Source organism: Mauremys mutica, chromosome 3, assembly GCF_020497125.1.
Source record: "Mauremys mutica isolate MM-2020 ecotype Southern chromosome 3, ASM2049712v1, whole genome shotgun sequence".
Lineage (NCBI taxonomy): Eukaryota > Metazoa > Chordata > Testudines > Geoemydidae > Mauremys > Mauremys mutica.
The window spans coordinates 115,498,256-115,523,973 of record NC_059074.1 but is presented as its reverse complement, the minus strand read 5'-3'; the positions used below and the strand labels follow the sequence as shown (position 1 = coordinate 115,523,973).

At 46.2% G+C, this 25,718-nt stretch overlaps 1 protein-coding gene across 3 annotated transcripts; it reads left to right on the top strand.

Moving 5' to 3' along the window:
* Positions 1 to 132: 132 nt before the first annotated feature.
* Positions 133 to 15,086, top strand: FBXO5 (F-box protein 5). 3 transcript variants are annotated; one of them, XM_045009276.1, is made up of 6 exons: positions 133 to 265; positions 2,975 to 3,083; positions 8,622 to 9,358; positions 9,939 to 10,029; positions 11,553 to 11,735; positions 13,938 to 15,086. In XM_045009276.1, exons 3-6 carry the CDS (start codon positions 8,640 to 8,642, stop codon positions 14,187 to 14,189), a joined length of 1,245 nt encoding a protein of 414 aa, XP_044865211.1. In that variant the 5' UTR covers positions 133 to 265; positions 2,975 to 3,083; positions 8,622 to 8,639; the 3' UTR covers positions 14,190 to 15,086. The 3 variants fall into 3 exon arrangements, with proteins under 3 accessions (XP_044865211.1, XP_044865213.1, XP_044865212.1); XM_045009278.1 differs by lacking the exons at positions 133 to 265; positions 2,975 to 3,083 and adding an exon at positions 4,039 to 4,180; XM_045009277.1 differs by lacking the exons at positions 133 to 265; positions 2,975 to 3,083 and adding an exon at positions 4,040 to 4,219.
* The last annotated feature ends 10,632 nt before the right edge of the window (positions 15,087 to 25,718 follow it).

Sequence of the window (25,718 nt, the reverse complement as noted above, 5' to 3'; positions counted from 1 at the left end):
ATGGCTACCCTGACACAAATTAGCCGCATGGCTGTTTGCTGGAGCATCACACAGGAGGTGTAAACTGCAATTCAGAGCATCAAAAAGGATTAATTTATCTCTTCATGACTGCTAAACAGTTTTTCCTACTTGCTGGAGTAGAAGAATATAGACTTTTGTATGAGATGACTACAGTGTAGAAAATCTAAAGTAAATATGATTGAGTTTGAAGTGATTGCAGTTTTTACTTTCTCACCTGAGGACATTGCTGCTCTACTCTCAAAAGGTATGCAGAAAAACTGAGTTGCTTCTAGTTCTAGGCTTCATCTGAGCATAAAAATCTGTTCCATACAGTGTAAAGCCAAGGATGCAGGGAGCCTCCCTTTTATAACATTTAGGCCTGTGGTTAGGGTGCTCAACTGTGGTTAGGGTGCTTACCTCTCAGGTGAGTGACCTAGCCACTTGACTATACAAAGACTCTGTTTCTGTCTCTGGACCAATTAATATTTAATTATCTTATTAAAGTAGAATTAATTCAACGAGAGATTGAGAGCTACATCAGAATATTCCATAGTCCAGTGGCTAAGGTACTCACCTGAGAGGTGGGAGACCCCTAGTCAAATCCCTTCTCATCAGGCAAAGGGGGGAATTTAAATTAGGGTCGCCCATATCTCAACTGAGTACCTCAAGCACTGAGCTAAAAACTACAAGGGAGAACTCCTCTTCCCCCACAGCCATTTTGTGTGGAGTGAGACAGGCACCTGAACTGATTCTTGTGAAAATGTCTTAGGCACCTAAGTTACCTGACTCCAAGAGAGGGGTTCCTGGTTGTGGATCACAAGCAGAAATAGGTGCCTCCCTGCAGACCAGATTCAGGCACTGAACTTTTAACAGGCACCTGAGATGACCAGAGTTTAGGACATACCTTTCTCATCAGCATTTCCTACCATGCCTAGCCTGCTGACATTCGTGGATCCCATTTTCTGGTGCTCTCTCTCCCCATGCATTGTATAGAGAGCCTAGGCACCTAACATAGGCTTTGTGGATTCCAGTGATTTTCAAAGCATCTGAAAGCTAGGCTCAGTGTTGCAATGCCCAAGTTCCTTTGTGGATTTCAGATGTACTTTCTTGAAGCCTGAGCTTCAGGTCTTCTGTTTCTTGCTTTCCTCTTTTTATCAGTTATATCAAGGTTATATGCTATTAGAAAACTAATGGTGATTAGACTATTTTCTGTAACCTTCAGCAAGATGCTAATCTCATCTGTAAAGGTGGAGTTTTTATTGTCAATATACATTGTTGTGCTGACTAATCATGGCTGTGTAAGTGTTGCATTAGCAGCCCTGGAGATCTGAAGTCCTTTACTCAGAATGGTCCAGCCTGGGGATGGCAGTGTAAATTGTCCTGCCAGTGTCATTAAAGATGGCAGTTCTTGCAAGAGTAAGGCAAATGCCAATTAAATATAAAGTATCTTAGCTGATAACAAAAATACCTGTTTTCTCCTTAAAATCAGCTACTGTACTGGAGAACTGGAGGGTAGCAATTATATTTGAATCTGTCTTTTTCTACAGGTGGTATAGGTAATCCTGGAAATTTTAGACAGGTGAATCTTATTTCAGTACTAGGTAATAGAGACACATCATGATTTATGTAAAGAAAAATTATGCCTTTCTGATATGCTGGTATTTTTTGTGTGGTTAAAACGGAGGATAAATGAGAAACATTACATTTATATTTGGGTATGCAAAACACCGAAAGCAATTGTGACAGTAAACACACACACACTTTATATCAGACCATACCATCATGTATTGCATATATAATAATATCTATAGGGCAACAAATGAGTCATATAATGAGGAAAGAAATTGCTATGGGTAAAAATGTTTATTTCCGATTTCTATTTAACAAAATCACCATAACATATTAGAATAAAAACAAGTTAGTACTTGCAACAAACTTTGCAGGTGTTTGCTTATAAAAAGCATAATTTCAATAAAGTACATATACAATGTAATTTAATGGGTTTGTAAACAATTAAGGAATGCAATTATAAAAATAAACATAATCAAGTTTATATCTACATTCCATTATCTTACATTTACTTGCTTCTCTGGTTTGAACCAATAAATATACAAGCTCTTTGTATAAAATTAAGGGCTTATTTAAACCTGGCTTTCCAGAGTCTATTTTGTTTCCTAAGATGATCCTGTATGCTGGCCTTAGTACTAAGCTCTATTCTGTTAAGCACTGATGCACAAGCTTAACTTTACCCATTAAATTAGTTCATTTGAAGTCATGGGAGTACTTACACTCAAAGTTAGTATCTGCACTACTGTTTGCAAGAATGGAACTCTACTCTTCACAATTTTGATATATTTATATGCAAAATCAGAAGTGTACGGTCATATTGTGTATCTGTAAGTGCAACCCCCATTCTCTTCAAGTTCTTGAGTTCTTAAAATCACCTCCCTGCCATTCTAGTACTAAGGCCAGAATACAGGATCACTTAGGGAACAAAATGGCTGCTGGAAAGAGAAGGACTTATTTAAACCTAATAGTTGCCCAAGTAGACAGTATGTTCTACATTGCCACCTAGAGCTTTGGCCACAGCCAGTATCCTTTGTTGCTGCCTATTTCTAGACTTGGACTCTTGTCTTGTGCAGATGGTGGACTTAATCCTGAATTGCTTCTCCACTGCAACTGAGCATCTTATAGACAAGAAGTATTTAAAGGAATAAGCATTGCCATTGTTCTAATAGCCTTGGAAATTTATTTAGTAGCCAGGCAAGCAGAGTTTAAAGCAAGTGGATTTTTGGTTTTATTATGGGGGCAGCTTGGCAACCTGTTACGTCCTCTCCTTCCTCCGAATAAAGTAAATCCCACATTGCTCCATGGAGGATCTCTGTTAAACATATTTTGCACAGCCTAGAAGTGCTAGACAAGCCAGTGCTGAGACAGGATTCTGCCTGCTAAACTCTGTTCCACTATTGTCTAGGTGACACTGAATATTTGGGGGTACTGAAGAACTTTGGTCAGCTAACAACTGGGGGTGAGGGAGAAGGTTGGAACCTGACAACGTAACATAAACCAAACCACAGCAGAGGGTAAGTGAAACTGCAGCTCTTGTAGTTCAAAGGAATAATTAAATGGTGTAATAACATATAAAGGGGGAGGAAACATTAATTTGGAGGGAATATTACAGCTGGGGGAATTCTGCACCAAAAAGTTATGTACACAATATTTAAAAATTCAGCACATCTTATTTGTCACAATATCATCATGCTCCAGCTCTCAGACCCAGGCTGTCTGGCTCTGCGAGCCCTAGCTGCCCCTGCCAGGGAGTGCTGGTGGGGCACGGGGATAATAAATTCTGCCGGAAAAAATAAAATGTTGCAGAGAATATTAATTCTGCATTGTCCAGTATTCCAGTGGAGTAGACTATGCTGCAGTTTATGGTTAACATGAGCCTGCTCTGCTTGTGCTAGCACATTGGAATGACCTTCATTTCCACATCTCCCGTGGAATGTTCCTAAGGAGTTTACAGAGGTGCTAGCTAGGCTGGCTTACAGACTGCCACTCAGGTACAATTACCCCGAATTTACAGAGTGGGGAAACAGTGACACAAAGATGGGGGAATGATTTACCCACAGTCAGAGAATTTAGAAATAAACCTCACTATGGACCACATGTCCCAGTCCTCTGCAGTAAATACTTTTCCCTGAAAAAGTGATCCACGCTGCCTGGCACAGCCAGGGCACAGAACGCAGGCGCGGGGTGACTGATGGAGCTGCGCGAGCGCTGAGACCCAGGGAGGCAATGAGGCGGTTCAGAAAAGCCGCCACCGCTGTCGGGGCGGCGCCGAATTCTCTCTCCCGCGCTCCACGTGTCCTCCCCGGAGAGCGCGCGCGCGCGCTGCCAACCTCCCTCCCTGCTTTTGGACACGCCCATGGGCGCGGGCTCACCTCGCTCTTCTCCCTCCGAAGAGGGAAAATGCGAGGGAGGCGGGGCTCTGTGCGAGCCCCGGGGATTGGCCGCCGTTTACAGCCTCACCGCCATTGGCGGTCGGGCTCGTGGGGCAGCATCTGATTGGCCGCCGGGATTTTGGACACCAAATTCAAAGTTTTTAAAAGTACCCGGCAAGCGCGGCAGCCGCCCAGAGTCACTCACCGGCCGCGGTTCGCGCGGAGGGAGCAGCGCCCAGGTACTGTGGCCGGACGGGGCTGAGGAGCCGCCGCAGCAGGTTTGACTTGCCCCCGTCTCAGAGGCCGCGGGGCAGTGACACGTCCCGGGTCAAGGCGGGCTCGGCGCCGTGGCCGGGCCGGGGGGGCGGATGGCGGGAGCGGGGCTCTGGCTACGGGCCTCGGTTCTTGTGCCGGGGAAACCGAACGTGCCTCGGGGCGGGGGCGGGGGCGAGTGGCACAGGCTCGGCCGGTAGCCCGGGGGTCCCTGGGGAGCCGCCTGCCTCCCATCACCCCCCCCCCCCCATCTCAGGGCCTTGCAGCCGGTCCCCCCCCCCCACCCCCCGGCCGCGGGATGGCGGGCCCCGCGCTGCTCCCCCAAGCGAGGGAAGCGCCAGCCCCGAGGGTCTCGGCGGGCGGGCGGGAGGCTGAGGAGGAGCCGCGCCGCCCCGTCTCCCGCCCGCCCAGGCCATGCCGCCGGGAGGGGACACCGCCCAAACTGGCGGCAGATTGGCCCCGCGGCCCCCTTTTTTTGGGGGAAACGTTTAAAAATGATGGGAAGAGGCGGCAAGACCTGTCTCAGTGTGCGGATGGCAGAACCGGGGGCTCTTCTGCCGGCAGCGGCCCAGCTCAGGCACAGGGTGTTGGGCATGGAAATAGACTGACAGCTCTCGGACCCTGCACTGTACTAACCACGCTAGGAACAGATGCACTGAGCTGATGTAGCTTAGTGACCCCAGAAGGCGGCAAAGACCTTATCTGTGCTGCAACCAAGGCCATTAGCGGCATCTTCTCTAACCGCAGCCCGGAGGGGGGGTCACCTTCACTAATTCAGCTATGCAAGAACCACATCGTTGCCCCATTTACAGTACACGGAGGGAAACAATTATTTCATTCCAAAAAAAAAGGATATGCAGCACCCTAAATATACAGGGGACACTTCTTCCCTTCACTTCGAAAATTTATGCGACACCCTTTTCCCCAAACTCCTAGAAATGCCTATGACTGTAACCATGTAAAAAAATCTGGGGACTCCTCAGTCTCCTCAAACACAGGAGTTGGTTTTGCCTTTGTACTGTGACCACATGGAAGGACACTTCTCAGGCTCTTCCCAGTGTGTAGGAGATCACTTCTCTTCCCCACACTATGAACACATGGGAGAAATATCATCACAGCATACATGGGGTACTCTCCTATTGCTCCATATGTGAAGGGATATCTCCATTAACATTAAGGGACACTTCTTAGCTTCCCAAAAACATGCCCTGCCCCCAGTCAACAAAATTGTGGGTGGCTTCTTCCCATCAACCACCATGTCCTCCCCCTCATGGTGGGGGTTGGGCCACCTCCACCTTGCCTCTGAAGTGTACTTTGGCCTGGTACTCTGTGAAGGAGCCCCTATCATGGTTCTGCCTGCTGGCAAATTAATATCCAAGAAGCAGCATGTCCAGTTAAGTGGCTGCCTCCCAACTGTCCCCCTTACGTCATGGAACCCTCTCAGTAACACACTGTTCCTTCTAAAGCAGTGGTTTTCAAACTTTTTCTGTCAATCCAGCTGAAGAAAATTGTTGATGCCTGTGACCCAATGGAGCTGGGGATGAGGGGCATGGGAGGGGATCAGGACTGGGGCAGAGGGTTGGGGTGCGAGGGTGAGGGGGGTGGGGCTGGGAATGAGGGGTTTAGAGTGTGGGAGGGGGCTCTGGGCTGGGGTGTGAACCTGCCAATGGGAGTACGGAGCCGGTGCTCGGGGTGGGGCAGCATGCAAAGCCCTGTGGTCCCCCCGCCTAGGAGCCGGACCTGCTCCTGGCCACTTCCAGGGCGTAGCACGGTGTCAGAATAGGTAGAGACTAGCCTGCCCATTTGGCAGTGCTGACCAGAGCCACCGCGACCTGCAGTTTGAAAACCACTATTGTAGGAGCCACTTGGAAATGCATTGAATTGTATCATGGCGTTTAAGACAGGAAGTGAGGATGCCATTATATCTATCCTAAAAGGCAGGAAAAAAAAGTTAGAGTAAATTGTTTTTAGCACAATTATATCCAGGGCAATGCTCTATTCTTATGAAAAGGTGCTGTTGGAATTTCAGTTATCATTGATTGGGATCTGAAAGGCATGCACTTAAACAGTAGAGTGCCCTAACACCATGCTGGAGTATAGATTCAGGACTGTCTCTGGAGAGAATGCCACATTTTGAATCACCTACTTGACTTCCTACAGCACTGCGTTATTTTCCTCTCCCAGGGTCTCCTTCAAGTACTGACTGGCCCAACTGCTTGGCTTTTGAAAACTGGCAAGATACTTTTTTTAGTATATTTTCAGTAGGTACTGTTTTGTGTGGATTTGGAGAGTTAAAAGTGATGCCTGTATTGTATTCAAATTACAATTGGGAAATTGCATTCTGCCCACTAACTCACCCTCCTGCATATTCAGTTGGAGAAGTTATTCAATTTTGTTCTGAAAAATGTATAGTGGAGCTGGTCTAAAATAGCTTTTGCATTTCATTCCAAGTTGGCTGCAGTGAAGTGGAGAAGAGGTTCAAATGTGCTGTGAATGTCACTTTTGTAAATGATTAACAGAATTCCCAGTTATGGAATTTGAGTCCTTGTGGAGCTCCATTAAAAGAACTGGCTTTGACTAATTTCAGACAGCATAAGTAGAACTTCAGCTCAGGGACACATGCTCACTCAGTCAATGCAGGGCAGCTGGCTGACTAGGCACATACCAGATGGTCCAAGACAGTGGTCCTCAACCTTTGCGTCTGGTGGCGGTGGAGCATCCGCCGAAATGCCGCCGAATTTCGGTGGCGTTTCATGGCGTAGCCAGGTTCTAAGAGTAGGGGAGCAAACATAAAAAAGGCGCCCCCCCTTGGCACCTCCTCTGGCCACGCCCCCCTTGGTGCCTCCCATTTCCACCCCAGATTAACTCCGGGGACCGGCTCAGGACTCCTGCGGGCTTCCCAGGGGTGCAGATACCCCCGTCCCCTCGTGGTCCTGGGAGAGTCTCTCCTGCCCAGCGCGCTCTGCAGGTGTCCCCTGCTGGGCTGCGCCACCCGGCCCCACCCGCGGGGTCCTGTCCCCCTGCTCCAGGCTCCTGTGCTGCGCCAGGACCCCCCGTCCAGACAGTGCGGCCTGCGGGCCTGGCCCCAGGGAGCCCCTCGCCCGGACCCCCGAGTGCAAGGCACCGAACCCCTGCCGCTCACCTTCCGTCCTGCGCTGCCGCCTGTCCCCAGCCTGCTCCCGGCACTCGGTGTGCTCCATGCGGGGCTCGCCAGCCAGGCGTCCTTAAAGGCGCAGGGGCTGTTTCGCCTCCCCCCGCCCACCGCATTAGCAAGGGGCCGAGAGCGCTTGGCTGGCGAGCCCTGAGCTGCCGCAGGAGGTGGCTGCGGCGATGTTGGGGCCGTGCTGAGCGTGGGGCGCGATGGCCGAGGAGCCGGCCACCTCGCTCCTCCGGCCACGCCCCCCCCCCCCCCATGGCTCCTCCGGCCGTGCTGCCGGCAGCACCAGCCCAGCAGACGCCACTTTTTTAAAATGCTGAGGGGAAGCGGCTGCTTCCCCTGCACCCCGCTAGCTACGCTACTGGTTTTGGCGGTGACGCCTCTCGATGCCACTTGCTGCTGAAATGCTCGACCACCGGCCAGGACGTGGGCGCATTTAGATGCGGGCACCGTGTTGGGGACCCCTGGTCCAAGATATTCTGGAGTTTCATGTCTGCAGGAGAGAAATAGAGAAACTATAAAATGGAGCTTAGTAACCATGAAAAGAAATGAAGCAGGGCTATGTGATACCTTTCCCTCCCTCACAGCATTTTTTTTTCCTAAGGATAGAGAGGAAAGCTCCCCCTCCCCACTTACGCTATCTAGCAGCTAGTGAGAAGGTAGAACTTTCCATCTCAGAAGGTATTGGAGAATAGGTGTGTAGTCTGTGGAAAACTGGAAATTTACACAAATTGGCCATTAGTGTAAGACACATTGTGAAACATTTAAATTTTTTTTTAACTTGGTCTTTCATTAAAAAGATCATCATAATCTATTCTGTAGTATTAAATTTGATACAAACATTTATTTGAATGTTTTTCTTTAAGATTAAAGGCCTTTTGGGAAAGGACGGATGTCTTGTATTGATGGGTTCTTAGAGCATTTCTGTATAGGATGAATTTTAAATGGACAGGTGAGCCAAGTAGTTTGGCAGGTTGTCCTGGTATTTATATTATGGTAAATGTCTTCTAATTTAAACATTTTCTTCTTGGTGTTGTGTACTTTTAGCATAGGGATTAGGGACGTACGAACCAGGAGGTCCCTTCCAGTCATAGAGTACAGTCACAGGGAATCCTCTTGTCACAGGGAATCTCATCACTTAGGTAGAAGCCTACAATACTTGTTTGCTGTAGAGAAGTGTGGATTAACTGTGCAACTGACTTGCTCTGGTTAATGCTGTTTTGGATTAATGCTTTTTTGTTTTGTTGCAGGATACAAACCAGAAAATAATGAAAGCAAACCTTAACCACTCCACCAAAATGAAATGTGATTTTAATTGTAACCATGTCCGTTCTGGACTTGCACAGTTAAAGACTGATGCAGTAAAGACAAGACTAGAAGAATCTTCTATCTCGAATTATGAAGAAGGGTCTTGTAAAGACTGTATTAAAGAATCTCAGAGGCTATTGCATAGTGAACTGCAGAATGCAACCCCCAGGAATATTGACAACAAAACTGAAGGAAGGCTTGTACATAACAAAGAAAACCAGAAAGTATTGTACAGATTTGGTGAAGGTGCCTGTGAAATGGAGGCATTAGAAAACAGTAGGTTTAATGAGGAGAGTGGTTACTCCTCTATGTTGAGCAGCGAGTACAATGATCCAACAGAACATGAGGACAGTATACTACTGGCGGGAAATATATATGGCACACCAAATCACTGTCTCATGAACCAAAGCCAAGCACAGCTTTCCAAAAAAACCTTGCTACCTGTTACCCATTTTGAAGAATTGGTTTGCTCAACTTTGAAAAAAAGTGGTAAAAGAAATGTTAAATCATGGGCTATTGTGGACAGAATTGTTTCCCAGGGAAGCGCTGGATTTAGGAGTCTAATTGGCAGGAAAATGGGATTAGATGGAATAGACATTCTTGGTGAACTCTTCCAAAGGGACCTCAGACATCTTTTAGCAAACATCTTAAGACATCTTGAGGAGATGGACTTAATAAAGTAAGTTTACTAACCTGTGGGAGTTTGTCATTGGGAAAGTGATAGTGCTAGTGGGAACCAGAAGGAATGCCGCTCTGTGCATATGAGCTTGATTTCTGTACATTGGTTAGTATTATGTTATAACTTCAAAAGTATTCTAAAAAGTTGCATTACTCAACATGATGCATGTTCTTATATAGTAGTGATGTGCATCTTTCATAGAAAACTTATAATATATAATACTCCAGCTCTACAAAACTACCATGAAAATGTACCAAAATTTGCTCATCTGCCCTTACCATGACACAATGTTTATTTGCCTTTTAAAAATTTCTCTTCTCCATTCATATGGTAAGCTCATTGGGACAGGCACCCTGTCACCTTTTATATTTGCACAAGTCTAGGACATTTTGGGTACTGCAAGATATAAATAGTAGAGGTGACGGAGTAGCCTGCCTCTTGAAAGGGGAGGAGGGGGAGGGTGTGGACTCGGTCTCTTGAGGACACTTACATTAGTGGACTAGATCTTGGACATATTGTTGAGCAACAAGTTTATTTTTTACTTTCAGAAGTTGTTAAGATGTTTGTGTTTTCACTACAGTGTGGCTAAAGTGAGTCCAACATGGAAGAAAATTCTAAAGGAAGACAAATGGGCTTTCCATGTGTATAGTAAAGCAGTGAAAAGCCTTTCTGTAAGTTCCTGCATTTGATAACTTTTTTAATCTGAATCAGTGATATCAAACCTGTTGCTTGAGGGCTAGCTGTGGCTCTTGAGGATGAAGATCTTAAAAAAATTATTTGATTATATGTTGAAAATGTGTTCTCTGAACTGGGCCCTGTGATATTTAAACTGAGGTGTTTAAATCTTGTTCAGGTTGAAATCCTTTTTAACCTGAAGTGCAAACCTGAAAAATCTGAACTAAAAGTTCACTTCTTGGTGGAAAAGATACAAACATTCCTATTCATCACAACAAAATATTGATGAAAAAATTGTTTTGTTTTAAAATTTTGCTGTTGAGTCAATTGCATGATTTGTCTAAATGGTTAAAAGTTGTGGTAACTTGGAAATAATGTTCAGCATAATTGAAGATTATTGACGTTAATGGTGGCCTAAACCGTGTTGTCCCCTGGATGTTTAAAATAGGGCTATCCATTAATTGCAGTTAACTCAAGCAATTAACTCGAAACAAATTAACTCTATTAAAAAATTAATCACAGTTTTAATCCTGCTGTTAAACAATAATAGATACCAATTTTCAAATATTCATTTCAATTACAACACAAAATACAAGGTTTACGGTGCTCACTTGCACTGTAAAAAAGAAACAAAAGAAATAGTATTTTTCAGTTCTGCCGTGCAATCTCTTTGTTGCGACAGTGCAACTTACAAATGTAGAATTATTTTTTTACATAATGTTTTGTTTTTGAGTGCAATGTAAAACGTTAGAGCCTACAAGTTCACTCAGTCCTACTTCTCATTCAGCCAGTTGCTAAGACAAATGAGTTTGTTTATATTTACGGGATGTAGTGCTGTTCGTTTCTTGTTTACAATGTCACCTGAAAGTGAGAATAGGTGTTTGTATGGCACTGTTGTAGCCGGCATTTATGTGCCAGATATGCTGAATACTCCTACGCCCCTTCATGCTTCAACTTGTAGATTGCACTATCTTTTGCATTTTCATGATAAAAAGATTGTACTACAGTACTTGTATGAGGTGAACTGAAATACTATTTCTTTTATCATTTTTTCAGTGCAAATATTTGTAATAAAAAATAATATAAAGTGAGCACTAAACTTTGTATTCTGCATTGTAATTGAAATTAATAGATTTTAAAATGTAGGAAAACATCCAAACATATTTATAATACATTTAAACTGGTCTTCTATTGTTTAAGAGTGTGATTAAAAAATGTGATTAATCTTGCGATTAATTGCAATTAATATTTTTAATTGTTTGACAGTCCTACTTTAAAATAGTAATGAGAATAGCTACTTACACCAAAGGTACAGGTAAAATGATAGCCACATAGCTTACTATCAAGGTTTGAAAAAATTACCATAAACTTGCTAGCCAGAGAAAAGTTTACAAAGAAAACCTCAATACTTTATTTTAAAGACACAAACAGCTACTTTACATCAAAGTTAAATTTTTATACTGACTGTTACTTAAAGAAGAGCCTTGTTAAATCTTAACCTCATTTTACCTCTTGACAGGATGGTAGTGTACAGCCCACAGAACATACTGTAACAAGGGAATATGTTCTGTATCGAGTAGCTTTAGCTTCTGTTCAGACAGCAGCCCCTCCAAACAGCTCATCCAAGAAAGCATCCAGATCCAAAGAATCCAACCAGAGCAATCAAAATGGTTCTTACAGCCGACACATGGAGTTTTCTGAGGTAATGCTGATGGTTTTTATTCCTCTTCAACTACTGGTGTGCTGTCAAGAATAGTACATGAACAGTTTTTAACTCACGTTTCTAAAATAAACACCACAACTCTAACCACTAGTAGCGCTTTCCAAGCATAACTGTCAAATTTAGATTATGGAACTTGTTTTTGCTGTATGTCTAAAACTGGGTGGGGAGTTATATAATACAATAGGATGTTCTTCATTGAATAAGGCTATGAGAAGAAAACTTGGATGTAAATCTTAGCTCAGGGCACAAGCGAAAAGTAATTTTGTGGTTTCCCCCTAATTGCCATCTATGCACAGTGTGTTTTCGAAATATACAGTAAGATGCAGTCCCTTCCCTCAAAGAACTGACTCACTTTGTAATATAACATGACTAGCAGTGTCTACTCAAGAAAAGCCAATGACTAATAGGCCTGTACTAGCTTATTTTTAAAGATTGACGTATATCAGCATAACTGAAAGGAAATCTGTGTATTGCCTGCCCATGCTATGCTTCTCTTACTTGTAGTTGTATGGAATTGAAAAAAGGCTCTTTTTCAAAAAATGTACATACTAGCATTCCTTAGAATGAGACTGCTGAAGCTTTGTGTTGTATTCTTAGCCCCTTTACTCACCCAAGAGTAAGGCTTCACCTATTATGCAACCTTCATGGAAGAAGCCTGTCATAACACAGTTCATCTTGTATAGAAGGGATCATAGCCATGCCTCTAAAACTAGGCTGAATCTGTGTTTCCATGAAACTTGTTGACAACAGTGTTTTAAAAATGTTTCCCAAATAACAGCATTGTCAACCAGATGGTGAAACTGACTAAACGGAACAGTCTATCTCCCAAGAAGCATAAATGGTGAAAAGATAGAATTCTAATTACTCTGTGTTTTGGACCCCTCTTGTTTGTCTGCCATAGGGTTTATGTAAAAAGTATTGTGCACATTAAAGATGAATTGCAAATATATGTGCTGAATCTCCTCCCCAATCAAGTTGTATGGAACATTCAGCATAGATTTATGTGGTTTCTGTGGTAAACTGTATCTCTTGTTTTGTCTTTATAGTTTGCCTCAAAATTAAGACTAATCTTTTCCTACTTTGGCCACAGGACTGTTGTCCTTGATGTGCTGAATCTGCACTTTAGGACCAGTGGCTTCTGCTGTTCAACAATGTACTAACTTCCAAATTTTCCAGTTCAGTTCATTTGCTTGGTGTCTTTCAAATCAGAGTAGTTTCTGACTTCATTTTAGTTGGGTGTATTGCTTGGCTAATAGCTGCTGCAAATTCAGTGTTTTACCTGTTTAGAGATGATTTTGAGGTTAGCCAAGTGCTTCATAGTTGGAGTAAGTTACAAATATCGCAGTCCACAGCAAAGTGTCCAGGCTAGGCAGATCTGTTACTTCACCTGATAATACATTCAGATACTGACTTTTACTTCACCTGATAATACATTCAGACACTGACTTCACCAAGACAAACAAGTATAAAGTTTCTGTAAACCCACATTCATAACTTTCAGTGTTGCTGTTTTTTGCTGCTGCTTTTAGCCATTCCACATCAAACTCTAGTATAATGTTTTCCATAAAATCCATAATTTGAAGAGTGATTAGTGATTTTTGACTGCCTCTGTTTGAGTGCCCAACTTGAGGCACCTTTTGGAGGGGAGGGGTTGATTTTCAGAGGATGGGTGCTCACCACTTCTGAAAATTAGTTCTATTTACAGTGTTTTAAGTTGAATGTAATTCTAAATGGATGTTGTCCCCTATGAAAGTAAATATAGTTGAGGCCCCATCATATGCTCTTTAGATAAGGGCTGAGAGATCCAGGCCTTATTTTTATTTATTTATTTATATATTTATTACTCTGCAATAGAGACTTAGTCCAATGTTCTGGTTACCCTTGACAATGTTTTAAAAAGTGTCTTAGATCTGTTTCCCTAAAATTGTACATATCCAATAGCTCATCAACAATATAACTCTAGTAAGTTGATTAACCTCACCACAGAATCCCCACCAAAGTTCTACACCACCACTCTCCAGCTCTTTCACTCATCCTTAGGGAGAAAAGAAGGGTCTTGCAACGTTCTCTGGAGACTAACAAACTCAGGCTCTTATAAAACAAGGGGGAAGACTTGGTGATTGTGTATTTATTTGTTCCAGTGATTATTTCACTAAAAATAAATGTATATTTTCCCAATAGGCTGCCAAGACCTTGAAAAACACTGAAAGCCTTAAGGTTTGTAGTCGCTGCAGCTCACCTGCAAAATATGACTCCTATCTACAGAGGGCAACATGCAGCCGTGAAAGCTGTAGCTTTGACTTTTGCACCAAGTGCCTGTGCTGCTACCACAATTCCAGAGACTGTGCAAGTGGCAAACCTGTGAAATCAAGCTCTCAGCTAGGACTTCTTCCTGGCACCAAAAAGAGCAAACAAAATTTGCGGAGATTGTGATCTGTTGTGCTATCAGGAGCAGCTATTATATCACCAAGGTTAATTCAGAGATGAAAGTTATCCTAAAAAAAAGTGAATGTGGAAGTGGTTCTTAGTAAATATCTGTTTTTAAAAAGAAAATAAGTTGAATATATTCTAGATCCATTTCTCAGTTGTAGGCAATTTTTAAAAAACTTTTGAGAATTTTCAGAAATTTGTCCATACCCAAACATGTTTTTTTACTGATTTATAAAATTTAAAAGAAAATTTTGGATATGAATTCTACAGTAGCTTTTTAAAAAAATGTTCTTAACTATTAACTTAAAAAAAAAAAAGAGCAAGTTTAACTGGTCATTTTTGGCAAGTATTCGTACATGTCTGAAGACATGGGTGGAATAAGAATTGTTTTAAGGATTGGATTTTGTTTTAATAAATAATATTTTATTTTATAGCTCCAGAAAAGTCTTTTAAATGAGTTTACAGTGGAAATTTGAATTGGAGTGTGCATCTTAATGAGGTCCTTTTATATACAAAAGGTTGTGGGACTCTTTGTTTTAGAGTACATGCTTTGCTTTTGAGCTTTTCCTCATCAGTCTAAAATTGGAACTTTACATTAGTTTAATTTTCAAAACACTAGCTGGTCTGATGATTTACCTGAAATTAATCTTGGATTTGACTGGTGTTTCTTCATTCCTCCCCTGCTGGTATGATCAAGAAGCTACAAACTGACCTAGGACTCTTGCCATACTGACTCATCCCAAAAATAAAAAATATATTGTGATATTGCTAGAGAAATGGTTTGTCACTTTTCTCCAAATTGTATGTTACATTTTAGGTGTTTGTATATATGTAAATATGACTTTAAATATTTGTCTGTCTACCTTTTGTACTGTAAATGTGAAAATAAATTAAAATGTTTTCAACAGAATTTAATGTAGATGCTCTGTAGATCTTGATTTTGTTACATCATAATATCAGTTCTAACATTAGTTCATTTTTGGGGATTTCCAGTCCCTAAAAGTTTAATTATAAAAAAATATATTCTACATTCCCTTTTTGTGTAAAACTCACATTGAATCTATTCCTGAGGTTCAGGCCATCTGCAATTCCCATGAAAAGATAATGGGAAGTGAGTACTCATCACTCCAAGAACAAGCCCATTGTCAGTGGAAGATCTACCGTGGACTGAGTAGTTTGTGGTCCTAATTTTCTGGATCCAGCCCACAGACTACTGTTCTGTGGTGTTTGAAGACAGGCTCTGAAACAGGAGCTGACTGACTGTGTTGCCAAATGTAACTACCTGAGTTTTGTTAACCACTGTGGGCCCCTACAGCCTCGGTAGATAAGATTTCAGACCATGGGGGAGCAGCACAGTAGATTGTATTTAATTCAAGCCTTCCTGTTCTTAGTGCTTGTTCACAGAGTTCTGTCAGAATGCTGCATCCTGACTTGGTGTATGATCAGCTTTTTTCTTAATTTTGCAATCATGTTGGGAATAGTAGGGCAGACCAACCTCTATCATGTTAGTCACTGTCTAACATTGGTTAACATAGACCTAAATGTGGTTAAAATGCCAGTGTGTGCATGAGCCTTGTCTATACTAGTGCTCCTACAAGTGGAGCTATAATGGTAAGAATATTTTTAAGTCTAATGTAGACATGCTTTTCTGGCGAGGGGAAGAATAGTGTTTGCAGGGGAGATGGCTGGGAACTGGAAAAGATAAGGTTGCTTTAGTGATTGCTTTTTAATATAGTTGTAAGGTGATAGATTGAGCTCAATACAAAGATTTATAGTTTAACAAACTTATGGATTGTAAAATATGTTTTGTTGTATCCATCATGTCTCACAGTTGTCACACTTTCTACAGAACAGACATTTTGGTTGGGGCCATAGGACTTCCCCTTCTACAGATCTCTGCCAACAGAGCCAAGCATTAAGTCTTGGACCCTTTTTGCAGAACATTCAGATGTCTTAACTCAAAATTTTCCTATGCCTGCTTTGGAACTTAGGTTTATTTAGCCAGCAAATTTGCCTTTTGGAGCAGGTCAGACTAAGGAGAACATCTATCTTGCCAGCAGGACCCAGTTCTGTAGATGTGCTCTAATTATGCAGGCCACTGATAGGTTGGGTGCAGGACAGCACTCAAGAAGCCAGGAAACAGGCAAGCATGAGATGCTGTGAATGAGCAGGAGCCATGCAGTTTTGGCTATTAGACATCAGCTACCTAAGCAGCTGACCTGGCTTAGATGTCTAATTCCAGGAGAAGTTCACAGCTGAGGATTCCAAGTGGAGTGCAGTGCTTATCTAGCCCACCAACCAGGTCCGTCATCTACTTAGGTGCCTAAGCCATTCTCAGCATTTTATTCCTGGCTAGCTTGGGCATCTCCCTACTCAGCTTGCTGGCTTCTGAGAATTCCTTTCTTAGGGCTTGTCTATACTGTTAGTGCCCACCAACTGGGGTGTGAATTCTGCATACCAGCGTGTTGTCTGCTAATATGGCCATGTGGAGCCTGCTGGTTTCCATTAAAAGTTCCTAGTGTGTGTTGATGTAGTTCAGTTTCACAGCGCTATGTCAGCACACACTAGGAAACTTTTCGTATGAGCCAGCAGGGTTCATATGGACAGGTTGGCGCATGACATGCTGGTGTGCACTAGAATTTACCACCCAGCTGGTGTGCACTAATGCATCATTTAAACAAGTCCTTAGAGAACTAACCCTCACGGTGAATTGTTTGGGAAGCATGAGTGCCTAGTTGGTGGCTGAGGATTCTACTAGGCAACAGGGCATGTAGCCAGGCAGGCATTGCAACATTGAACTGAGCAATGTCTAAGTCAGTGGTTTTCAAACTTTTTTTCTGGTAACCCAGTTGAAGAAAATTGATGCCCATGACCCGGTGGGGGTAGGGGGTGGGGGCTCAGGGCTGGGGCAGAAGGTTGGGGTGGGAGATGAGGGCTGCGGGTTGGGGCTGGGAATGAGGGGTTCAGGGTGTGGGGGGAGCTCTGGGCAGGGGTTGGGGTGCAGGCTTGGGTGGGGATGAGGCATGCAGGGGGGATCAGGGATGGGGCAGGGTGCTGAGGTGCGGGAGGAGGTCAGGGCTCTGGCCTGGGGGTTCAGGCTCTGGGTGGGGCTGGGGATAGGAGTAGGAAGGGGTTCTGGGTTGGGGGGGGCAGGGGATGGGGGGCACGGGCTTACCTCAGGCGGCTCCTGGTCAGTGGTGTAGCGGGGGTGCTAAAGCAGACTTCCTGCCTGTCCTGGCACCGTGGACCATGCTGTGCCCTGGAAGCAGCCAGCAGCAGGTCCGACTCTTAGGCAGAGGCATGTGGCTCTTGCCTGCAGGCACTGCCCCCCATTTCCTATTGGCTGGGTACCAGCCAATGGGAGTGCAGAGCCGGTGCTTGGGGCGGGGGCAGCGGATGGAGCTCTGTGCACCCCCCCAACCTAGGATCTGTATCTGCTGCTGGCCACTTCTGGGGCACAGCGTGGTATCGGAACAGGTAAGGACTAACCTGCCTTAGCCAAGCAGCACCACCAACGGGACTTTTAATGGCCCAATCAGCACTGCTGACCAGAGCTGCTGCAACCCAGCGTCTTAACGTTCTTTGAGTGATTGCTCATGTGCATTCCATAATAGGCGTGTGCTTGCCATGTGCACCGATGCTGGAAAGTTTTTCCCTTAGCAATCCCGTAGGGGAGTGCCCCTAGCGACCTCTGGAGTGTCGCTGCCATGGCGCAGTATAAGGGGTGCTGCGTGCTCCCCCCACCCTCAGTTTCTTCTTGCTGCCAGTGAAGGTGCTTCAAAACTGCTCTGCTGTAGCTTTCCCTCTCTGGACTTTGTTAGTTTGTAGTTAGTTATACCTGTAGTTACCAAAAAAAGAAAAAGGAAAAAAAAAAAGTTTAGTTAGAACAGTTAAGTGCCCCCAGGTCGGGTCATGCCCTGTGCTCGGGGCTTTAAGTTGTGTGACACTTGCAAACGCCTATGCCCATGAGTGATCCTCACTCAGACTGTTTTCGCCAGTGGTTCTCAAACTTTTGCACTGGTGACCCCTTTCACATAGTAAGCCTCTGAGTGTGACCCCTCCCCCATGATAACATATAGATAGATAATTTTTAACACCATTATAAATGCTGGAGGCAAAGCGGGGTTTGGGGTGAAGGCTGACCACTCACGACCCCCCATGTAATAACCTCATGACCCCCTGAGGGGTCCCAACCCCCAGTTTGAGAACCCCTGGTTTACGCTGTCTGGGGGAAACCCACCTCAGCAATCGCTGCAAAATTTGCAGATCCTTTAAGCCTCGGACCAAGAAGGAGCAGGACATACAGCTCCACGCCATTTTGATGAAGTTGGCCCTGACCCTGACACTGCTGCACCGCTCTGAGTCAGCTACACAATGGTGCCCTCCACCAGTTGGCACTGCTCCCTGTCCACGGGACACTCTAAAAAGGCAAAGAAGAGGTCTCCGCCAAGGCACCGGAGCAAGGCTAGGGGAAAGACTAGAACCCACATTGGGCAGCTCTCGATCCCCATTGGCCTCGTAGCCTCCCACTCAAGTCAAGAGGAGTAGTCCAGCCCACTCCGAGCCAACCTCCCTGGGTGCCAGTGCCTTCCAAGACGGAGGCCCTGCAGGCAGCTTGAGATGTTATGTCTCTACTGGTACCAGCTGGACCGATGCGAGTGGTTCCCAAGTCCAGAGGCAAGCCGTCGCTCAGACCCCTCACAGTCGTCACCCGGACAGTACCGCTCACGGTTGAGGGAAGGTTCCTGACACCGTTCTCTGCAGTGACCATCCTGCACACAGCCCACACCGGTTTCCGTCGACCCCCACCAGGTTGTCTGGCTGGGTGCCAAGCACCAGGAGTTCCAGGCACCGTTCTGCCTCGAGGGACCACAGACCTCGTGATGAGAGCATGCCCCGCCGGGACCAGGACAGATGGCACCAGAGGTGGTTGTCTCTGAGAAGCTATTGTAGCTCTTCGTGATACGGACATCGACGCTGCTCCCATTCATCATCATGCTTGAGGTCCCCACCATGGCACCCCTCCTGCTGCCCCAGATATAGATCGCCGGCACTATGCTGTCGTGGATCTGCCCATATGAGCCATTCGCGGAGCAGCCACTACAGACGGTACTCCTGCTCCTCCATGCTGAGATCACAGTCTCATGCTTGACACCACTCACGATGACACCACTCGTCCCCGTCCCGGGATGGTGGTAGATCATATGCCAGTCCAGCCTCCCTTCAAAGTTGACAGTTGGTGGGGAGTGAGGCAGGGCATTCCGCTCTGACGGTGCCACTGTACCTGCTGTGGCACCGGGCTCCCTGGTCAGCGCCATGGTACCAATGGGCCCCATGGGCCCTGACTCAGCTCCCGGTGGTGGCTTGCTGGGTGGCCGGAGCCTCAGAAAGACCGTCGGCTTCCCTCTCTCAGCCCCCCAAAAAAGGTTCTGCGGAGCGCTTATCCCGAGTCCCGTGCTTAGAAAGGGACCAAGTGGTGGGACCTGCGGCACTGGTGGGGATGCAAAGTACTGCACTCCCATCCTCATCCTCTCCTGATAAGGCAATCACAGCTCCTCCTCCTCCCGTCCCACAGGAGCGCATGAAAGCCCACCAAGAACTGTTGAAAAGGGTGGTATCAAGCCTCAACCTAAAAGCAGAGGTGGTGGAGGAACCCTTGGACTCCTTCGATGTCCTCTTGGCTATGGCACTCGCCAGGGTGGGCCTCCCACTCCATGAAGGGTTGGCAAAGATCTCAAATGCCCTGTGGCACACTCTGGCTTCTTGCCCCCCATCTTTAAGAGGGCAGAACAGAAGTATTTTGTGTACCCCAAGGGGTAGGAGTATCTATATACCCACCCCGCCCCCAGCTCCCTTGTGGTCAAGGTGGTCAAGCATAAGGAGCGTCAAGGTCAACGCACTTCTACCCCTAAGAATAAGGACTTGAGGAGACTAGATTTATTTGGTAGAAAAATTTATTCGTCCTCGAGCTTTCAACTGAGGTTGGCGAACCACCAAGCCCTGCTGGGCAGATATAACTTCAACTTGTGGGGCTCAATACCCAAATTTGCAGACTCCCTCCAGGATCCTGATAAAAAGGAGTTTAATGCTCTGGTTGAGGAGGGCACAGCTGCCGCCAGGACGGCCGTTCAGGCAGCCTTGGATGCCATGGATACGGCTGCAAGATCTATGGCCTCCACAGGGTCCATGAGGAGAGCATCGTGTCTCCTGTTGCCTGGGTTGTCCAGCGAGGCACAGAACTCCTTGCAGGACCTTCCAATCGATGGCAAGGCCCTGTTCGTGGAACAAACAGATGTGAAGTTACACGGTCTTAAGGACTCCCGCACAACATTAAAGACCCTTGGTCTCTATGTCCCAGTCCCGGCCAGGACCAAATTCAAACCACAGTAGGCCCCAAGTCAGGCGACCCACTCCAGATATGAACCACCTTATAAAAAATCAAGGGACTATAAAAAGCGCCCACAATAGCAATCTGGGCCTGCGCCCCAGTCTGGGCCCTCTAAGGGCAAGCAGGCGGGTAAGCGCCATTTTTGATGGGACGCCCAGGAGCGACTTACCCGTTTGTATCAGGGATCCACTCGACCTTCCCTTCTCCAACCGCCTATGTACTTTCCTCCCGGAGTGGTCGCTGCTGACCTTGAACCGATGGGTCCTCAACTCCATCTCCTGGGCCTATACCCTCCAGTTTCGTTCTACCCCACCACGTCCCTCTTTAGGGACCCCTCTCATGAGAGCTTACTCAAGCAAGAGGCTCCTCTGCTTAGGAGCGGTGGAGGTGGTACCAGCGGAGTTCAGATACAAGGGGCACTACTCCTGCTATTTCCTTATCCCAAAGGCAAAAGGGGGGCTCAGGCCCATCCTGGATCTGTGAGGCCTGAACCAGTACATGGTAAAGCTCAAGTTTTGCATGGTCTCTCTGACATCCATCATCCCCTCCCTGGATCCCAGAGACTGGTATGATCTACTGTATGATCCACAGGACACATACTTCCACATTCATATATTCGAGAGCCACAAGCATTTCCTCTGCTTCACAGTAGTATACAAAGTGTATGTCTGTGGTAGCGGCCTACCTCAGGCATCGGGGGTGGGTCCAGATCTTTCCCTATCTTGATGACTGGCTGGTCAAAAGCAGCTCCAGATCACAGGTACAGGATCATGTAACACTTCTCCTGTCCACATACACCACACTGGTGCTGCTGGTAAACAACACCAAATCCACATTGGTTCCGGTGCAACACATAGAGTTCATTGTCGCGATTCTGGACGTGACATCAGCCAGAGCCTCCCTCTCACCGGACAGATTCGAAACCTTGAAGGAGCTCATCGGAGTGGTCACAAGGTTTCCTGTGACAACTGCCAGAGTGTGCCTCCAACTCCTGGGTCATATGTTGGCATGTACGTACGTGGTTTGTCATGCCAGACTCAGGATGTGACCCCTGCAGCTCTGGTTGGCGTCTGCATTCTCCCAGTCCAGAGTCAGGATGGACAAAGTCCTCACTGTGCCCAGAACTGTGCTAGCCCCCCTCTGCTGGTGGTCCTACATCAATAGGCAATGTGAGGCCCGCTCCTCAGCCCTCTGCCAGGAAGCCCTCAGGCTGTGGGACTTCTGTATAGCCCACGATATCAACTTGGAAGCCTACCACTTACCGGGCGTCTGACATTTTTGGGCAGATCGGCTAGGCCGGGACTTCTCCTCTCAGCACAGATGGTAGCTGCACCAGGAGGTGGTGCACAGGATTTTCCGAACATGGGGCACTCTTTGCGACCAAGCAGAATCACCAGTGCCTCCTTTTCTGCTCCAGGGGAGGGCTGGGCAGGGGCATAATCTCCAACGCCTTCCTTCTGTCCTCGTCGGGTCAGCTTTTCTATGCCTTTCCCACAATTCCACTGATTGGCAAGGTCTTGGAAAAGATGAAGACGGACAGGGCTCGAGTCCTTCTGATTGCCCCAGCATGGCCCAGGCAGCACTGGTACGGGACTCTCACGTGCTTGGCAGTCACCACCCTATGGCCCTTGCCAACCCGCCTGGACCTTCTCTCCCAGGACCAAGGTCGCCTCCTCCACCTCAACCTAGCAGCCCTCCACCTCATGGCATGGCTGCTCAATGGTTAGGCCGGGAGGAGGAAAATTGCTCGGAGGGAGTCCAGCGCGTCCTCCAGGAGAGCAGGAGGCCCTCCACACATCAGGACTACCTGGCGAAATGGTCTTGGTTTTCTCGGTGGGCCATCCATCGGGGCATCTCATCAGTGGCTGCTCCGATCCAGCTCATACTAGATTACCTTCTTCATTTTAGGGGCCAGGGCCTAACGCCCTCATCTGTCAAGGTGCATCTGGCAGCCATATCAGCTTTTCACCCGCCAGTGCACAGCCACATGATATTCTCTCGTGCCATGACCAGTCGATTCCTTCAGGGCTTGGATTGCCTTTTTCCCTATGTTAGAGCCCCGGTCCCTCAGTGAGACCTGAACTTGGTGCTGGCCAGGCTAACAGGACCTCCATTTGAGCCGCTTGCTACATGCCCCTGGTCTTACCTCTCCTGGAAAGTAGCCTTTCTTGTGGAGATCACATCTGCTAGGAGGGTGTCGGAGCTCCAAGCCCTGACCTCCAAGCCCCCATACATGGTATTTCATAAGGATAAAGTCCAGCTCTGCCCGCACCCATCATTCCTCCCTAAGGTGGTCTCCGCCTACCATATGGGCCAGGACATTTTCCTGCCGGTGCTCTGCCCCAAGCCCCACACGTCCAGTGAGGAGCGCTGCCTTCACATGCTAGATGCAAGACGGGCTCTGGCCTTTTACCTAGAATGTACAAAACCATTCAGGAAGTCTTCGCAGCTGTTCATTGCCATGGCCGAGCGCATGAAAGGTCAGCCAATCTCCACTCAGAGGCTCTCCAACTGGATCACCTCTTGTATCTGTACTTGTTATGACCTAGCAGGAGTTCCCCCGCCGCTGATTATGAGGGCACTCTTGACTAGGGTGCAAGCCTCGTCGGCTGCTTTCCTGGCTCATGTCTCTATTCAGGACTTTCGTAGGGCTGCCACGTGGTCTTTGGTCCACACGTTCACCTCGCATTATGCGATCGTCTCCCAAACTAGGGAGGACCCTGGGTTCGGCAGGGCAGTGCTCCGTCCAGAGTGTCTGTGACCTCCTACCCACCTCCAACAGCTATAGCTTGGAATCACCTATTGTGGAATGCACATGAGCAATCACTCGAAGAAGAAAAGACAGTTACCTTTTCCATAACTGGTGTTCTTCGAGATGTGTTGCTCATGTCTATTCTACATCCCACCCTCCTTCCCCTCTGTCGGAGTTGTCTGGCAAGAAGGAACTGAGGGTGGGGGGAGTGCACAGCGCCCCTTATACCACACCATGGCAGCGCCACTCCAGGGGTCACAAGAGGTGCTCCGCTATGGATACTGCTAAGGGAAAAACTTTCTGGCACTGGTGCGCATGGCGAGCACGCACACCTTTTGTGGAATGGGCATGAGCATATCGAAGAACACCAGTTACGGAAAAGGTAACTGTCTTTTCCGCTACCCAGTACTGGGTCACAACCCACCGTTTGAAAACCACTGGTCTAAGCACCTTTGAGGATTTGGGCCAATGTGTCTTCTGTTTTCCAGCACCACTATGTCTAGAGCAGGGGTTCCCAAACTTGGTTCATGGCTTGTTCAGGGTAAGCCCCTGGCGGGCCGTGAGACACTTGTTTACCTGAGCGTCCCCAGGTACAGCCACTCGCAGCTCCCGGTGGCCACAGTTCGCCATTCCCAGCCAATGGGAGCTGTGGGAAATGGTGGCCCAGCCCAGGCCACTTCCTGCAGCTCCCATTGGCCGGGAACAGCGAACTGCAGCCACTGGAAGCTGCGAGCAGCCATACCTGTGGACACTCAGGTAAACAAAGCATCTCACAGCCCACCAGGGGCTTACCCTGAACAAGCTGCAAACCAAGTTTGGGAACCCCTGGTTTAGAGACTATTGCATCCCAATTCATGGGACATTGCTTCTATGGCTTCTATTGCTGTTCAAGGTTCCCAGCCTCAATCCCAAATTGCCAGTTGTCAAAATCGATACTTGAAAGGGCTGAGAACTAATTCCACAATCCTCAGTCAGATGGATATTCAGCCTGCCCCAAAGAAGTAAACCAAAAAGAAAAACGCCTCCCCTGAGTCTCACTTATCCCCAGAACTCACTCCACCTCAACATTAAAGATCTAATAATAGGAATAAAGAGACTAGACAGATAATCTTGTGCCCTAATTCTGCTTTTGACCCAGACTAGCCCCTTAAGAATTAGGTTTTTAAGCCTTAGATCTTTGCAATTCAAAGAAGTCACTTACCTCAAGACAAGTCTAAGAAATCAAAAAGCAAGAAAATTTTTTGTCACTTAGTTCTCTCTTCTTTTGGGAACAATAAACTATCCTAGGGAGATTGAGGAAGATGACACTCCAGGAGACTTCTCCTGTACCTCTTCAGATAGTCAAAAAAGATAATTATATTAATGATCCAACCCCAGCAGCCAGAGGTAGTGAAGGATAACAAAAACTCCAAACAAAAGCATATTCCCTCAGAATCTAAGCTATCAATGTAATCCACCTGTGAGGAATGGCCTTTCCTGCAGTGAGAATCCCATGGAGGAAACATAAGGGAAAATCTTACCTGATCAATTTGGGTTTTTGACCCTTCATGTTCCACAACCTATGCTGACCCTCACTTGGTAGATTGTCTAAGAAATTGCAGAATTAAGCTATATTTCAGACACGTTGCCAGTAGCTGAAGGCTCACTTACAAATGGCTTACATTTTACATGCTGAAGTATTTTGATTAACAAAAAAATTAGTCTTTCATAGCTTTGGAAATTACCATTCTGGGAAAGGTTCAAAGGCAGTATGCTCCAATCAGGACCAAAGATTTTGTCTGCTTGTCAAATCACATAGCAGGAGAAGAAAGCCATGTGAGACTGTGAGATATGAAGAGTCCAAGAAAGGAAACTCTCAGATAAGACTAGAGTTTCCCTTTTTGGCAATTATACTATATTAAAGCGTTCTTAAAGCTAAAATGTGCCATGCAAAGGGAAAACCACAAGATGGTGCACTTGAAACATTGCACAAAGTGAGTTTTGTCAATTTCCTTTTGCTGGCATCATCAGGAATCTCTTAATCTATTTCCCTTGCATATAGACTGACGGCATTGAAAGTGATCGTTATCTTGCTATGGATTTTGTAGTAAAAAATTAGTGTTCAGAGTATCAGTTTTAAAGCAATAGCTAAAACAAATAAATTTGAATTTAAGCCCTGATTTTAATCTTTGGTTCCAAAAGTAACGTTCATCCTTAACTGTTGATAGCAGAGGCAATCCTGTTTTGTTATGTCTATTTGATGAAGTGTAGCTACTTGGGCTATTGAAGAGTCTGACAGAATTGCAATCTGCACTCAAAGGAAGGGAGTCTTCTGGACCCCAGAGGGGGCTAATAGTGTGTGTGCACTCCCTCTGCACAGGAGGAAGCTCAGGGAGACAGTCTGCTTTCCTGA

Coding starts and splice junctions, on each gene's coding strand:
- FBXO5 (XM_045009276.1), top strand. CDS start 8,640: ATGAAAGCAAACCTTAACCACTCCACCAAAATGAAATGTGATTTTAAT. Junction 9,359..9,938: donor GAGGAGATGGACTTAATAAA/GTAAGTTTACTA, acceptor TTTTCACTACAG/TGTGGCTAAAGTGAGTCCAA. Junction 10,030..11,552: donor AAGCAGTGAAAAGCCTTTCT/GTAAGTTCCTGC, acceptor ACCTCTTGACAG/GATGGTAGTGTACAGCCCAC.